This window comes from Cynoglossus semilaevis, chromosome 1 (assembly GCF_000523025.1).
Source record: "Cynoglossus semilaevis isolate Cse_v1.0 chromosome 1, Cse_v1.0, whole genome shotgun sequence".
In the NCBI taxonomy this organism is placed as follows: domain Eukaryota; kingdom Metazoa; phylum Chordata; class Actinopteri; order Pleuronectiformes; family Cynoglossidae; genus Cynoglossus; species Cynoglossus semilaevis.
The window spans coordinates 2,596,349-2,613,407 of record NC_024307.1 but is presented as its reverse complement, the minus strand read 5'-3'; the positions used below and the strand labels follow the sequence as shown (position 1 = coordinate 2,613,407).

At 41.5% G+C, this 17,059-nt stretch overlaps 2 protein-coding genes across 2 annotated transcripts; both read right to left on the bottom strand.

Moving 5' to 3' along the window:
• Nucleotides 1-26: 26 nt before the first annotated feature.
• Nucleotides 27-11,777, bottom strand: pabpc4 (poly(A) binding protein, cytoplasmic 4 (inducible form)). Its single transcript, XM_008316233.3, has 15 exons — nucleotides 11,122-11,777; nucleotides 7,385-7,578; nucleotides 7,040-7,155; nucleotides 5,508-5,647; nucleotides 4,943-5,037; nucleotides 4,729-4,866; nucleotides 3,917-4,012; nucleotides 3,570-3,839; nucleotides 2,683-2,773; nucleotides 2,389-2,484; nucleotides 2,173-2,303; nucleotides 1,996-2,086; nucleotides 1,078-1,208; nucleotides 881-1,001; nucleotides 27-390 (listed from the first exon to the last, which is right to left on the bottom strand). Exons 1-14 carry the CDS (start codon nucleotides 11,312-11,314, stop codon nucleotides 900-902), a joined length of 1,884 nt encoding a protein of 627 aa, XP_008314455.1. The 5' UTR covers nucleotides 11,315-11,777; the 3' UTR covers nucleotides 27-390; nucleotides 881-899.
• Nucleotides 11,778-12,316: 539 nt separating this feature from the next.
• zpcx (zona pellucida protein C) lies at nucleotides 12,317-15,931 on the bottom strand. Its single transcript, XM_008316117.3, has 9 exons — nucleotides 15,465-15,931; nucleotides 15,284-15,396; nucleotides 15,141-15,202; nucleotides 14,492-14,663; nucleotides 14,310-14,415; nucleotides 14,144-14,229; nucleotides 13,991-14,076; nucleotides 12,643-13,474; nucleotides 12,317-12,396 (listed from the first exon to the last, which is right to left on the bottom strand). Exons 1-9 carry the CDS (start codon nucleotides 15,891-15,893, stop codon nucleotides 12,375-12,377), a joined length of 1,908 nt encoding a protein of 635 aa, XP_008314339.1. The 5' UTR covers nucleotides 15,894-15,931; the 3' UTR covers nucleotides 12,317-12,374.
• Nucleotides 15,932-17,059: the final 1,128 nt, after the last annotated feature.

Here is a 17,059-nt window from a genome sequence, read left to right as displayed (position 1 = left end):
GATCACAGTAAATGAATCAAGTTGACCTCGGTTCATCACTCTTTATTGGAAATACCACACACCTATGAACGCTCGATAGGAGGAGTCCATCTTTCCAAATTACTCACCAAATGTCAGCAAAAAAAGAAGAAATTAATTTTAACCTCTGAAAAAACTTCTCTTCATCACTAAAAAACGGCCTTTGTTCAAGACACGTTCGTTTGATTGCTTTAGGTCTGCAGTTTACAGTAGTACACATTTAGAAAACTATAAACTGTAACGCTTCTTAAAAATTTCAAGTATATTTATAAATTAAATTATTTTCTTATTGATTTTTTTTTTGCATAATTCTTTATTTGATGGTGGCGCTGTTGAGACTCAGTAGTGTTCTTCCCATGACTGAATGTCAACCTGTAACAACAAACGTTATTTTTATTAGCATCACAAAATGTATGACTCAATTATAACAAAGAATGTCCGATATTAACTTTTTGCCGATATCCGATATGCCAATATTGTCCAAATACTTCATTACAGATTCCGATATCAACTGCTACCAATATAGCGAGGCAATGGTGGCCTAGTGGTTAAGGAAGTTAAGTGCAAGCAGCAGCATTCTGCATACAATCCCCTGATAATTAAAATAGATCAATAAAATGAGCTGCAATGCTGCCATCTAGTGGCTTTCACTTTTATATACAGCCATTTTTCCCCAAAACTATTTTTAGGGCACACATCATTTGGCGAAAACCCAAGCATTGCTTTACTGGGTTGTCATTATCCAGAGAAAACCCGATAACGATTCTTACAGATATTACATAATTATGGTAATATCGTGCGATAATATCGAACATCCTTAATTATAACCAAATGGAATCAGTGATGTTTAAACAGCCCCCACCATCTAAAGCACCCAGTCCTCAGGAAGTGGCAGCAGCAGGAGTGGAGGCCATGCTGCCCACTTTCTGGGTCGCATCCTTCTTTGCCTGATGGGCCTGTAACACAGCGACGGCTTCCTCCACCTGTGGGAAGAGACATTAACGTAAACAAGATCACGGTGCAAGTATCTCAGAAAAAGACAAAGGAGGGAAAACACACCTTTGAACGAAGAGATTCGTGAGATTCCAGCATGTGCAGCAGTTCAGAGTTGTCGATCTCCAGCAGCATGCCGGTGATTTTTCCTGCCAGGTTGGCGTGCATGGCCTGAATCAGTGGGAAAAGACGCTCCCCTGTTTGAGCAAAAAAAAAGTGTGAAGGTGAGTCGTAAAAACAGTATAACTTGACTAAAAAAGTGTGAAGGTGAGTCGTAAAAAGAAAACAGTTTAACTTTACGGTTTTCCATATTAATATTTCTCTTACACAGATCAAACATCGTTCACATATCAGTAGGTTTTGGGACTAACGATTGTCTACTGAACAGGGATGTAACGACGCATCGAGAATTGGTTTAAAACTTATACAAATCTGTGACAATTTACATCAGTTGAAACAAAAAATGAATCACATTGAAGCGTAGGGTCATACCATGACACTACACACTCTTGTACAGTAGGTGGCGGTATGCGCCTAACAACATTGATTGTGACCCTCTATTAAACCAAGACGTCAGGTCCCTAGCCTAAGTCGGAGGTGTCCAACCCGTGGTCCGGGGACCGGTGCGGGTCCTTAGGTCATTTGGTACTGGGCCACAGTGAAAATGTACTTCAGTTTTTACTAATTTACTTCATTTAAAAAAGAATCCAGTCAAATCAATTTACTGATTTCATTCAAAGATAATCTGTCAGTGTTTCAAAATGACAGGTCAAAGGTCATTCAGACTCTGATACGAACAGAGGAAACACTGAAAGACAGTTTATTTTATTTTATGTAACGATCCTTCAACGGTAGAGCGGTACACACGTTTCCGCCGTATTTTATTAATTATAACAAAGTCATTTTTTTCAGGGTTTTCTTTCTCATTTTTTCCCATGTAATTCTGTATTTTAAAAAATAAAAATAGTCAAACATTACTCTTACCCAGCATCTGTTTCTGCTCGTGTGGAGGCGCGGCAGCGAGCATGGAGGCGGTGAGAGGCTCCTGGCCCTGAACGTGCACAGCTGGCTGAGCCTGAAAACACAGGTCGACGACCGGGGTGAGCAGGATTTCTGTCTGAACAAGTCACTCTGTCGGTACATGTTGACTTTTGGTCATACCTGCTGCATGGCAATAGGCTGCACCACCTGAGGATTTGGGTTTCGAACACTGGTGGCATATTTGTATGGAGGTATGGACCTGGGGCCGGGGACTCCCATGGATGGACGGGGGGCCATGGTCTGGCCAGAAGCTGCCAATCAAAGGTATATTCAGCGTACATTTACACGGAGGCGTCGGTCAACATTCAGAACATTTCCTGTTGTTGCTGAACGCACCTCGAGGGCCCTGTGTGTTGCTGCCAGGACTCATGTGTCTCAGGTTGGCACGTGGTCCGGGCTGACGCAGCGACCCGGGCATTCCCTGGAAACCACCTGTGAAATACAATCAATCAATCAACATCAAAGACATCAATCAATGTCAAAGAAATATTTTTCAGTTTTGTAAATACGGCGGCAGTAAAACGTGGATAATTGTGTTGAGTGAGAAGTTCGATTTTTCCCTTTTATCAGCGCTCGTCAAAAGGATTTATCAGATAGTACTTGTACCACAGTACTACGCAGTACGCTCACCTTGACCTCTACCACCTTGCTGCTGCCACCTAGGGTTAGGTCGCATTTGGGCCAGTTGGTTTGGTGCGTAGTATGTCGTTCTATTCTGTGCCTGATAAACAAAAGAAAATGTCATGAAAAAACACACACACATTTACATTAAGGGTGTGTGTCTGGTGATACGATACGCATCACGACACAGACACAACAATATTGTAATATATTGTGATACTATAGGCACGGCGATTGTCATCATAGTAAATTCCGATTTCTCAGTTCTTACTGAGACAAAACCTGAAAAACTCATGGTAGAAAAATGAGAACCGGTTATGACCAAAGTCATCTGAGAAGTTCACTTGGTAACCAGAGGAAACAGCAATACGATACGTATCATAATACAATATAGTATACTGCGATATACTGTAATACCATAGTCAGGAAGATATATTTAGTTTTTTGGAACAGAGGGATCTACATTTTGAATCACTAGAGAAGAAAGAAAAGAAAAAGAAAATGAACCAGGAATATTGGACTGGGAATTTGTGAGAAAAAATCAATAACTGATCAACGACTGAGGAGGAGATTGATACTGTATCGCTAAACAAAATATCGCCTGATCAACGACTGAGGAGGAGATTGATATGGTATCGCTAAACGAAATATTGCCATATTTCAGTGTATCGATACTTTCTTACACCCCTAATTTACTCTCACACACATACGGCAGAGTGAAACCTCACGATCTAACAGTGTTGACGCTCGATTTTACAGTGTGCGGAGATAAATTATAGCTGTAAATTCAATAGTACACGTTGGTTCTGATGTTTTTCGTGACCAGCCGACATCAGGCTTCTCTAAGAGGAAAATAAAATATCACATTCAACCATAGAAGAAAATGACAGACGCACTTGTGGTACAGCTGGCATGAAGTATCCACTCGTGGGCTGGAACTGATTGATGATGGCGTTGGCCGGCATCGCCCTCATGCCAGCGATCCTCTGCATGTACTGGTTGGTGAGGTGGGCCTTGCGCTCCTCTTTGCGTTGGGCGAGCGCGACATACAGAGGTTTGGAGCCGACGATGCGTCCGTTCATCTCGGTCACTGCCTTGGTGGCTTCCTCGGGGGAGGAGAAGCACACAAAGCCGAAGCCTTTGGAGCGACCTTCTTCAAGCATCACCTGGAACATACGTAACGCAACCGTAAGAATCTGCTCCACTTCCAACCACATTAAGGCGCCGTCTGCCGCTTCTCTACCTTAGCACTTGTAATGGATCCAAATGGAGAAAACTCCTTACGTAGTTTCTCATCATCTATTGTGTCATCCAGGTTCTTAATGTAAAGATTTACGCCCTGAAACAGAAGAAGAAATAGTCATTAGAGATGTAACGATGCGGTGTGAATCGGTGTGAAAAAAAAATCACGCATCAAGGTGTAAGAAGTAGGCTGTGTTATCTCAAAAAGTCACTGGTCATACCATGACATTACACACTCCAGTCCAGTAGGTGGCAGTATGCTCCTAAAAACCCACTATCAAACCCAGACGTCAGGTCCCTACGTAGGCTGAGAGACGTTCAGGTGTTGGAACAGAACGTGGGAAGAACTGGTTCCACAGACACCAACAGTGTTCTCCAGTGGAACTCTTTCCACTTCCTGTTTTTCTCTTCTTCTGTTTTTGTTGTCTTCTGTTGTTGTTGTTTCATATATTGGTTGTTTTTCATATACTGGTTACAGTTAACCAGATCAGACCAGACCAGACCAGTTGGACCAGTTTAACCAGAGCAGATCAATGCTGATGATCCAGTGTTTCTGGACAGAAATGGGACTTTTTTATCTCTTCTGTTATTGAAGAGAACAATGTCAGTTGGTGAGGTTCACAGACCATGTCATGTGTTGGTGATGGGATTTGTCTGGAGCTCATTTTGTTTAAAACAAATCGTGAAAACAAATTGTGAACAAAGAATTGCGATTCACAATCGTATGGTGAGCTGAGTGTATCGTTTCATCCCCATTAGTCATAAAATGTTGATGGACTTTTTTTTTTGACTAAGTCACCAGTTTGTGCTGACCTGATAACGGCTGATTCTTTCTTGTTTTAGTAGCTCAAACTTCCGTTTCAGCTCCGTCTGTCGCTCCATCTTCTTCTGTGCCCGACCGACAAACACGGTCTTGCCGTTGAGCTCCATTCCATTCATGTCCTCCACAGCCTGTGGAAAAAGGTAATAATTACCAGAGGGAGTTTTATCAGACCTGAGAGACTGGCCTCAACTGTTAGCATCTTACCTTGTTAGCATCCTCGTGTTTCTCATAACTGACAAATCCAAAGCCTCTGGATTTGCCCGTGGGGTCCGTCATCACCTTCACACTGAGGGTTTTACCTTCAAAGATAAAACACAAAAGCGTTGATCAAAGATGTAAGAACAAATGATCCGATATTGTCCAAACACCTCATTCCCGATCCTGATATCAACTGATACCGATATAGCGGGGCAGTTGTGGCCCTCCCCCCAAAATGATATACTGTTGAGGCTGATATCAACTGATACCGATATAGCGGTGGCCCTCCCCCCAAATGATATACTGTTGAGCACCTTGTACTATTTATTTATTTATCTGTACAAACCACTGTGTGAGTTGCTGCTCCAGCATTCTGGAAACAGCTGCAATGCTGCCATCTAGTGGCTGAAGACTTGTCTATGGTTCATAATGTTCTGTTCATGTGTTATGAAAAAGTTAACAGTTACATACATATTACGTAATTATGCTAATATAGGGACGATAATATGGGTCGGCAGATATTATCGGACATCTCCAGTTAGGACAACAAATTGACGGATTTTAAATTTACCATATTTGTCAAAGAGCTCCTTCAGCTTTTCGTCATCCATATCATCGCCAAAGTTCTTGATGTAGACGTTGGTGAACTCTTTGGCCTTGGCGCCCAGCTCAGCCTCCCGTTCTTTGCGAGATTTGAAGCGACCCACAAACCTGAAAACAGAGCGACAGTAGGGACAAACTCTCTTGTAGAACAGTTTAACAAAGTTTACAATTCAACCCAAAATCAAACACTGCGTGTCCAGTTTCCAGGTGAAGAAAAGCTCCATACACAGACCTGAGCACGCTAGCACTCGAAACAAAAACAACAAAAGGCAACGTTCACAAGACACTTTCACAGCTACGTTCGCTATGTGGATTAATGTTCCTTGTGTAAACAGTGTCCAAAAAAATAGAACTGTGATCGCTGTTAATATCACCAGACGCAGGCAGATATGCTGACATGCTAGACGACACAGTGAGAACCATCATTATTCCTGGTCCACAAAGGTTAGAGGTGGATGGAGAGGGATGGAGGAACAGAGTCTCACAGTACAAAGGAAAGCTGAGGTGGACCAGATGGTCTTATATACCTTGCTCTGATGACCTCTCCCCTGCTCTGCCATCCAGTATTGCATTCTTGCATTCGATTCCATCACTAAAACACACAAGCGTGGTCATACACACAAACACACACAACACTCCGAGACGGGTGACCGGCACAACAAAATCTGGTATGGAAAGCAGGTAAAAAAATTTAAAAAAAAGTTTCACAGAGTTTTTAGTCAGTTTGGTTATTTCCCAAACTGAGGCAGTGAGGTATGAGCTTATTAGTCAGATTATTCACACAGAAAATTACAATAACAAAAACAGAGAGATGTGAAGTCAGTTCACCCAACACCAGTGCAAAACAAACAAGTCATATTGATACACGGGGCACAAAACATATAACAGTTTACGGCATAAAGCTCTCATCCACACTGGATAATATTCAGTTTGTTAAGTTGTATAATTAGACTCTCATCCACACTGGATAATATTCAGTAATATTCATGTTAAGTTGTATAATTAGGGCCAGGGATGAGTTTTAGCACCACCTAGCTATTTGATTGGAAAACTACCTATGTTACACTATAAAAGGTAAGGTTTATGTCCAACAGATGAACACCCAATAGCCTTTTAATCCATGGCTAATTACAGAGATAGGAGCCGTTAGCGTGTTAGCTAGCAACTAACAAATATATTCATATAAATGCCTTATATTTACGTGTAAAGTTCACAGTATTGTCAACACTGAGAACAGACAACAAACTAGGAGTTCCCAAACACGTTGGCATGTGTAATTTATACTACACTGCAAAAGATGCAGCTAGTTAGCGGCTAATGCTAAAGCAATTACAATTATAGACTATTGTCTGTATATTGTAGTGTTTGGGTTTGGAAAACACTCAACATTTCTCCTCTTGAAAACGTTTTTCATTCAACCTCACACACACACACACACACACACACACACACACACACACACAAATCAGAGTGTGTTCCCTTAAACGATCAGACACTCACACCTTGCGGTCATTGAGAAGCATGCCATTCATCTTCTCAATGGCACGGTCGGCTGCATCCTGAGTCTCGAAATGGACGAAGGCGTAGCCCTTGGAGCCATTTTCATCACAAACCACCTGGAGTGTGATAAGAGAAACTGGATAGATGAATATGACTTTTTATATGTATGTGGTACCTGATAGATGAATATGACTTTTTATATGTACGTGGTACCTCAAAAAAAAAAAAAAAAAAACATGCCAATTCACTTTCTCACAAATATTTAATAGTAAAGATTGATTCCACTCTCAGAATATTAAGAAATAAATGATCCGGTCCCAGAGTGTCAGTATTGGCGAACTCTACCTTGCATGAGAGGATGTTGCCAAAGGCAGAGAAGGTGTCGTACAGGGCTTTGTTGTCAATAGACTTGTCAAGGTTCTTGATGAACACATTCCCAACACCAGATTTCCTGAGGGAGGGGTCTCTTTGGGACCACATTATTCTGATTGGTTTTCCTTTCACCACATCAAAGTTCATGGTGTCTAAGGCTCTCTCGGCTGGAGGGGTCAGAGGAAAAAGAAAGGTCAGACGGAAGTGTTTACACAACTGTGAAATCATCATGAAGTGACGTGTATGTCACGCCTCTGTCAATACCTACTCTAAGTCTCCAATTTCTATTAAAACCACTGGTTGACCTGGTTGACTGTCAATATATGAAACAACAACAGAAGAAGAAGAAGAAGAGAAAAAACAGGAAGTGGAAAGAGTTCCACTGGAGAACACTGTTGGTGTCTGTGGAACAAGTTCTTCCCACGTTCTGTTCCAACACCTGAACGTCTCTTAGCCTACGTAGGGACCTGTCGTCTGGGTTTGATAGTGGGTCAAAACCAACGATTTTAGGCGCATACCGCCACCTACTGTTCTAGAGTGTGTAGTGTCATGGTCTGACCAGTGACTTTTTGAGATAACCCATCCAACTCCTTGATGAGTTATTCATTTGTTATTTAAACCGATGAGAATTGTCACTTATTTATATTAATTTTTAGTCAACCCATCGTTACATCCCTTCTATCCAGAATTACCAGCGAAAACATCCACAGAGAATAAAAGAATTGATGTGTTTTTTGTTTTGTTTTTTTCTTTCCGGAGATTTCCTGCTGCCAATTCATTAACTATTGTCTAAACACGTGTTTCTGGGTTGAGATACTGCAGTAGAACCATGTGGGCTGTGTCTGACAGCTGGGACAAGTGTGTGTAGCAGCTGCGGTCAGCAAAGCACATGGTGCTGTGATCAGACTGGACACATGCTGCTGGTCCATCCACAGACAAACACTGGTTAAACAGTCCAACTGCTACTTTAGTGCTTCAAACAGGCTGGACGCCTTTTTGTACAGTGATTCCACACTAGCAGTACGACACACACACACACACACACACACACACACACACACACAGGCTAGGCTGTCCAGCTGAAAGTGTCTGGTAAACAAAACAGCGCTGCCTTGCGTCTGCTGGCATCAGCAGGTTTTGGCCTGCAATTGTAGTTCTAAAGCGTTGTGCACAGATAAGGTGTGTGTGTCGCTGTGGTCGAAATGTGGAGTCTGTGAAAGGTCCAGAGAGAGTAATCCCTGATGAAAAGTAATTTGTGAAACATTTGAGAATAACTCATGGATTTAAATAAATCAACAACAAAACAAAGACAAATAATAACCACTAGGTGGGGTAAAGTCTGAGGTTTTTGTCCTGTCATTAAACCTCTTAGCTTTTATACGCAGGCAGATATTGGGGCTGCCCTGAAAGTAGCTCTATATTTAGAGAGGGTCCTGACTGGTATGTGCTGGCTGCAAGTGTGAGTAGAGAATATTCTACTGTGGATGTGGTGCAGACACATGAAGATGGGTTCATTACAGAATTTATAGATGAGCAACATGAGATCTCACACACTCACACAAAAAAAACAAAGAAACTTCAACCCAAATCCACATGAATGTTTCTGTCAGGCTTAAATAAGTTGTTGAATTAAACTGTTTCCTATTTTAATAAGTTCTTTGGTCCTTGTTAGAAAAACACCCAATCAAATGGTTTCTTACGACATCGCTAATGTTTCAGCCCTTGCGTAAATCATTTTACAGCCATACTTCTACGACAACATCTAGAGTTGAAGTGTTTTTATCAAAATAAAACAACAACTGATTTTGTGGATTAAATTTCGTAACAACACGTCGTCTGTACGAAGTACCGTCACTATTTCTTGTCTCAAAAACAGCTAACTGTTGACCCAGGGACACGTGTTCGGACGCTCAACAGTTGCTTGCCCCGCTCCTCCTCCCCGCCCTCCCCCTTGTGTCTATACCCCCCAAGAACAAATGGCGCTTTCTGAACCAGAGCCTCTTCTCCCTCCCTCTTGACTCCTGACTGGTGATACCACCTTCCTGGAAGTGAGCACATTGAAACCCACCGTTACTCCATCTTTTGGTTAAGCATTGATACCGAGGGTCACAGGTGTTAAACCATGATAAGAGAAACAGATGTATACACAGAGTACAATCATTATCACCAGGCTCCTACAGACATAGGACACTCCACACCTGTTCTGAAGCCACTTGAGAAGACGTTTTATACTTCTGAATGCTGATTTGTAACAACTTTAGATGTTTGGATAAACCAGTTCAGAAGTGATTGCTGTGTTTTAAGTTCATCTTTGCAAGAAGGTTGTTATTCAGCTGTGGCAATACGATGTTGTTGCCAAATTTTGTCTTAGCTACGGACGACTGTCAACAACAGAAATGTCTCCACGAGAGGAGCGAGATCAGTTACTATAAAAAATGACCCATAAATCAAGTTCTTCAAGTCACAGAAGGCGTCCAGTGCTGAAAGTATTGCTTGTACATAAAACTCTGACATCTGTAATAACTACTGTCCACTGTCCGTGAGCACGGCCATGTTTTTTTGGGACGTTTGATTGTTCTAGAGGTCTATAAGTGGTATACATTTTTAAAGTAAAGTAGTTTCAGTAAACTGTAGTACACTAATCACATGTTTCTGCTTGGATGATGAGTCAGTTGGTCTACAGCAAATTGTGAAACATGTCATTTTGTGTCTAAAAAAAGAACAAGGTCTCTCGATGTTTTGTTTTCACCAACAAACCAAAGATATTCAGCTAAATGTCATGAGTACAAATAAACATTTAATGAACGTTTCAGGTTCTGAACTTTGTTTAAATCTCCCTGTCAGCAATGGTCACTGGGACAGATGTTTATTTAAAGCCAATGTGTCAACACCTGTTAACAAACTTCATCCATTTAGCGCATCCTACTGCAATGTGTCAACACCTGTTAACAAACTTTCACTAATTTCATAAGTAAAATCATAAAATGTATCATCCATTTAGCGCATCCTACTTTTGGAACATTCTGGAAATTTCGACATGTAAATAAACCTTTTAGTTTTAACACAGTTCAAACAAGATTTATAGTATTATGTTATTGTTATTTATTTTTTGATGAGTTCAAACAAGATTTATAGTATTATGTTGTTATTTATTTTTTGATGGTTTAAAATATAATATTGCTCGTAATTTATAATTAATTTACACACTTCTGTCAGCGGTGTACAGCTTCTCGGAACTTAGCGAAACTTTAGCTAGCTTGCTAAACCGTCGCCACAGCTGGAAGATGGACACTGACAGCTGGCTCAGGTTTGACATTCCTCAGCTTCATTAGGAATATTTTTTAAAAAACATTTAACCTAAATATCATTAATGATTTATGAATAATGTTTGTTGTTTTTTATGGTAATTCTGGAGCTTATATCTATTATCATACGTCAACAATCACATACACTCGGGTTTACAACGACAGTCCAACATTTGGGTCACGTTCTTTAACAATAGCAGTGACACATTTTGAAGAGTCGACAAGAACTGGGACATGGTTTATGTGGGTCACGGCCGTGTTTGGACCGGGCTGAAAGCCCACGTCGTTCATTCATTTGCAGTCATCAACAGTAACTAACCTGGTGATGGCCGTGTTGACGCACACATCGTCAAGGTTGACATTGAAAAACTACGGTGACATTGCCAATAGCGAGAGGACTCTTACCGTCAGCAGGCTGGGAGAAGTTCACATAAGCGTATCCCAGGGATCGTCGCGTGATCATGTCCCGGCACACGCGGATGGACAGCACCGGTCCGGCAGGGCTGAACTTCTCGTACAGCATAGCCTCCGTGATGTCCGGGTGCAGGTCGCCCACGTACAGAGAAGCCATGGGATAACTGCCGCTGGCCGTGTTCATATCTCGGACTTCTCAAAGAAGAAAAATAAAATGCAGCCGAAGATTCTCTCAAAAATAATAAAAATAAAATAAAAATAACCAAAGAGCCGATGAGCTTCTCTTCTCCAGTGAATGACCGCTGGGTTTTAAATGCAGTCGCTTGACAAAGATGTCAAAATTTGGAGAGAAAAAAAATAAATTAAATAACTTGAGGGATAAAAGAAAAAGAAAAAAATCCTTCGTGGAAATTCCTTCAGGTTGACCCGGAGGCTTCCTGTTTCTAGTTGTTTTTTTAATTGATATTTTGCGATTTTTTTTTTTTAAATGTTTGTTTTCTTTTTGTAAAATATTGCGGTTCTTGATTTTTTATGTAGGTTTTTCAAGGTTTTGTATTTTTTATATTTTTTATTTTAAGGTTTTTTAAGAACAGTGAGTTGGGACACTCACGGTTGTTTTGTGGCCGGTGAAAGAGGCTGCGTGGGGGAAGCGTGGCCACTTTATACAGAGTGACGGCGCCGCCAGGGTCAGAGCGCGGGGAGGAGGGGGGAGAGGGAGAGAGAGAGAGAGAGAGAGAGAGAGAGAGAGAGGAAAACACACACACTGAGCATGTGGTGTAAAAGGGAGAGAGACCTCTGTACTGTCAGAAGTACAGAGCCCAGCTCCCCACAGCGACATACAGAGGGTTTACACTGAAACACACCTCTGGAGTTCACACCGGAAACAACACTTTGAAGCAGTGACCATGTCAGATGTAACACCGGAAATGATCCAGTTTCACTTAATTGTTCTGAAAACTTGTGCCTATTTGCTGGCAGATGGCTACGAAGAAAAAAAAAAAAAAAAAAACTTCAAATCCTGCATGTGTATCAGTGTTGTGTTCAACTAAATAAGCTGAAACCAGGATTTTACACTAAGTAAATAAAAATAAAAAAAATGGTAAACTGATCTAGAACATGATATGACCTGAATAAGGGATCTTATAATCACCTTCAATTAAAAAAAATAATAATAATGGTAACAGTATATTGCTTACTGGTAATATTTATTTTTAAGTACAACATAAAACTGTCAAAATCACTCGTTACTCTGCTTTGTCCATCCTCCTATGAATGAGAAAGAAATAAAGGTCATTTTCACACTGATTTTGAATTTTCCATCAGATTTAACAGCAGTGTTTGAGAATAAGATCAATTAAACTGAGCTGCAATGCTGCCATCTAGTGTTCTTGACTTAAATATACAGCCGTTTATCCCCTATTTTTAGGTTCATTATCAGAGGAAAAACTAATTCTTACATTACATAATGCTAATGCAAACAGTTTGTTCAAACTCATTTTAAAAACAGCTCACCTCAGCAGATCCAGGAAAGCCGACTGCAGTCTGCCCCGAGGTTTTCGTCTTTCCATAATCCTCTCCTTCCCACATCTCTTGGTTGTACTTCTGCTCTCTTGTTGCTTCACCACGTCTTCCTCGTAACTCAGGACCTGGGTGCCATCCTCACCTCTGGAGTACTGCAGTTTTGAACGAATGACTGGGTCAACCTTTATTTCTTCTTGGGACCATTTTGCGTCTTCGTCCCTCGTTTGATCACCGTTAAGATCTGGATCAACGTCAGCCACGTCAGCTGGCAGGAGGAGGTGGACCTCAGGAACTTCTGAGCCAAACATTGCAGATCTTCCAAACCGGGGTCTTAGAGGTCCATCATCAGGCTGCGGCGGAATTGGCCATCCTTCAGGCATCGTAAGAATATTCAGGTCCCATAAATGAGCCACGGCGTTTAATTGGTTTTGAGCGTGAACATGGTTACTGTCCTCACGCCAATGAGACACAGCGGTCTGTGGCAGATCATTTGACACGTCCTTCTCCTTCACATGAACCGTCTCCATGTCTTGAACCTTAACTGTGTTCATCTGCTTAGTGTCCTCCACTTGTCCAGGCAGCCAGACGGTCACTTTCTCCACCGGCTCCTGCTTCCTCACCACTACAGCCTGGGGTGGAGAGCCGAGCGGCCTGGACCCCGGACCACCAGGAGCTTTGTTTTCCCTCATTACAGCAGCACCAGACAACTTGGAGCTAGTAACGGAGGAAGGCAGCGGTGGTCGAGAAAAGTCATGTTCTGACGTCATCTCCGTGTCTTTGTCAACAATGACAAAAGGGCCGGTACTGACTGTAGCTTTGTGGCCTAAAATGACAGACAGATATTGCAGTTTTGATATACTCCAAAAGGCTTTGTAGTAAAAGGAATTAAAAAAAAAAAAAAAAAAAAAAAAAATCCATAGTCATTAAAGACCCCTGGTCAGAGGTAGAAGGTTCAGCCAATCATCTGTTCACCTGAAGAGAATATAAGTGTGATGGTTCAAACGGTTGATTACATTACTGATAACGCAGTGCCAGGGTTTCACCAGTTGATGGCGTACATAAAATAAATTGTCACTGATGTCTTCTGCCTTTAGTTTAAACCATCATCTTACTGAACAGGCAGCACTTCCTTAACCACCACTATATTTTATCAGCCGATATCGAGATCAGAAATTAAGTGTTTGGACAATATCGACATATCGACAAATAAAGTTGGTATCGGACATCCCTAAATCTTACTTAAATCTACATGAAACTAGCTGAGCTCTGCTGGTCTTCTACACGGGGCAGTCAAAGTCCAGTAAGAAGACTTCGGTTCCTGTGATCCCACAGCACTGACCTTCAATCAGATGTCTGACGGCCGGTCCTTTACACTTTGTACTGCAGCACTCGCAGACCTGCACATCTCCAGCCAAGTCCTCCCATCTGAAACAGGAAACTCAGGTTATCAACTGTAAGACTGAAAATCAGTCCCAACGTTTGTAACGTTTACCTGGACTGGATCAGATTGTAGTTGCAGGACTTCAGACCAGGATCCACACTCTGGTCTGTGACCAGGACACTACAGTGGACGTACAGCTTCAACAGGAAACAAACGTGTCACAAGAGGTCATCTGGAGGAGAACAGTTTCAAATAAAAACAAAAAATAAAATCTCACCTGAGAGATTAAATAAGTTGTGTTCAGAACAAAGTTGACCTCGTCGGCTGTGCCGGACGGCAGAAACCGTACGACTGGATGAACAGAACCCAGAGGGACCGTGCACCTGGAACAAAGAACCTCCGGGATGATATTGATAATTGATAAAGTGGATGAACTACGACCCACGACCTGCAGCTCACCCTTTATTCATGATGATCGCATGCCGAGGCGTGGCCTGGGGGTTTGGGAACGCCGACACGAAGCACTTCTGGATGAAGAGCTGCTGACGGGGTTCAGTTCTGGCAGAAACCTGGACGTTGACGACCTGGCCTCTTTTATAGACCCTGGTTTCAGCTGCATTTGTCCAAGACGCTGTGGAAAAGTAACCTTGTAGATACAAACTCACCTTTTCTTCCTCGACTTATTTCATTACATACATTTAGGGATGTAACGATGTATTATTATTATTTATTATTTATAATTAATCGCTCATCAAGTACTAAGGAGTAGGCTGCGTTCTCAAAAAGTCAAAAGCCTCTATCAGGCCAAGTCTGGCCTCGGGCCGTATGTTTGACACACCTGGTTTATGAGGTGTACAAGGCCAGATCAGTTGGTGAGGGTATTTTGCAGAGTTCTTCAGTTCAAAAAATAAATTACATTTTGAGCTCATTTTGATTAACAAAAATGATGATAAAGCGTATCGTGAACAAAAACATAAATAAAATAAAACCTTGACTCGTGTCCCATCAGTTGAATGTACTGAATGACTCTTCATCGCAAAAAAAAAAAATAAAATAAAACCTTGAATCATGTCCCATCAGTTGAATGTACCGTTACAGCCATACTTACGATTCATTGCTCTGATGTAGAAGATCCTGCCCCCCTCTGGAGCTGCTGCCCTCAAGTAGGTCCTGAAACAACCTGTGTTAGAATCTATGGCTTTAAATGATGAACAATAATGTAGATTTAAAAAAGAAAACAAAAAAACTCACCTCCTCGGCATACAGGAAATGTGGACAGTGGAAGGGATCTGCACCGAGGAGGGCAGAGGTTTTTGGAGGTTTAAGCTAAGAGAGTTGCGGAACCGCAGTAAGCCGTCCTGCAACTGTGAGAAACAAGTACATTTAGAGGAAAAAGTACAAATAAAGTAGCAGTTAAATATCGTTGACTCACTGCACGAGAAGTTCCACATTCATCGACGCTGTAGATGAAAACAAACTGATTGGCTCGTTGTCCGTTGCTGTAGCAGTCGTCGCCCAGCTGCACCTCGTCTGCGGCCAGCGTGACACCACCGAGTCTCTTATCGACCTCCACCGACAGGTGGGACTCGTTGCAGAACAGGTGTATCCGTGGAGCGGTTGTTATAGAAGGCCAGTCCGGAAACAGGTGGAACTCAGGATCCCAGGTTTTCCAGGAGCTGAAGATCCCGTCGTGCGGAGAAAACTCCAAGTTGCCGTCAAATGGAAAAGGATCAAAACGTGGGAGCAATCCTGGAAACCTGTTGAACGGCGTGACATCGTGGCCACCTGCCACTGAGAGAACACAAACAAAATGTGCAACAAAAACACAGAGTGAAACCTCCACGACCCCCATGACGCACATGTCCGACGTCCATGCCAACACTGACTGGTCTGAGGCCCAGAGTGACACTTAAATAAGGAGCAGGAGCCACAGGTGTGGGCAGTTGGCCTGATGACACACTGCTGTCAGGTGCTTGTTAAATCCCTCCTGTCCAGCAGAGGGCGTGAGAGGGCTTTGTCTTGTGACATTCAGAAGGTTTGAACCTCGAGGCTGTAGAATTCTGCAGGGACAAACGTTTTATTAGTTTAGGGCAGTTTCACTTAGACTCGTTAACCAGTACTGGTTAATGAGACTGGTTAACTAACCAGTACTGGGATTTTTTCCAGGCCCATGGAAGAAAAACTAAGAAATGACTTAAATACTTGAAACAAACGTGGTTCTGAAAGTGACAATTAGGGATTTAACAAATATTTTATCAAATATATAAAAGATGTTACTATAGCATAGTAAAAAATAAATAAATAAAAAAAATAAAATTTTAACCAATGCTTAAGACTGACACCATGTGGCTGGAGTGTGAAGGGCAGCTTTAAGCACAGGTGTCCAATCCTGAAACATTTATCATCTTGGAAAAAATGTTGAAATAAAAACTGAATTGTGTCCGTAGAGTTTATGTAAATGAATATTTTAGTGACTTGAAATTTCTTTATTTAAGATGACAACATTTATGGAAATGACCCTTTACAGCAGAGGTTGACAATCTTTTTCCACACCCTGGACCATGGTTTTATGCCAATCAAAATTTCTCTCCATCATAATTAAAAAATATATAAAATGTAAATATAAATATTATTTTCTATTTTTCTAATTCTATTATTTATTTATAGCCTTTTGTTTTGGTGGTAGTTTTTGGTGCCATCTACTGACTCATTACCACAACACATTATTTTGTATCTTTTTTTTCTAAAGTTAATTTGAAGGTTAGCATAAACAAAAGCTTCAACTGAGTCATAAAGTGTTGAGACAGAAGTGTTCGCTTTTCAAATTAAAAAACGCTGCAGAATAAGGTTTATTTTAAAAAACTCAAATTGAAATTCAACTTTTTATTCTTTCTGTCCCAACACTAAATGACCTAAGGCCTGGTTCTGGTCCCCGGCCCAGTGGTTGAGGACCCCTGCTTTATAAGATATAGTGATCCAAAATGAATGAATGAATGAATAGGTGACGTCAGAACCGCTCATCGGTGC

Bases quoted from the DNA above. Each gene is read 5' to 3' on its own strand.
- zpcx (XM_008316117.3), bottom strand. From the start codon at position 15,893: ATGTGCGTCATGGGGGTCGTGGAGGTTTCACTCTGTGTTTTTGTTGCA. The intron at 14,230-14,309 runs GTGAGATTTTAT...TTCCTGTTGAAG, and splicing joins CAACTTATTTAATCTCTCAG to CTGTACGTCCACTGTAGTGT. The intron at 13,475-13,990 runs GTCAGTGCTGTG...CTGTCATTTTAG, and splicing joins CGTCAGACATCTGATTGAAG to GCCACAAAGCTACAGTCAGT.
- pabpc4 (XM_008316233.3), bottom strand. From the start codon at position 11,314: ATGAACACGGCCAGCGGCAGTTATCCCATGGCTTCTCTGTACGTGGGC. The intron at 2,485-2,682 runs GTGAGCGTACTG...TGTATTTCACAG, and splicing joins GCAAGGTGGTAGAGGTCAAG to GTGGTTTCCAGGGAATGCCC. The intron at 2,304-2,388 runs GTGCGTTCAGCA...TTTGATTGGCAG, and splicing joins CAACACACAGGGCCCTCGAG to CTTCTGGCCAGACCATGGCC.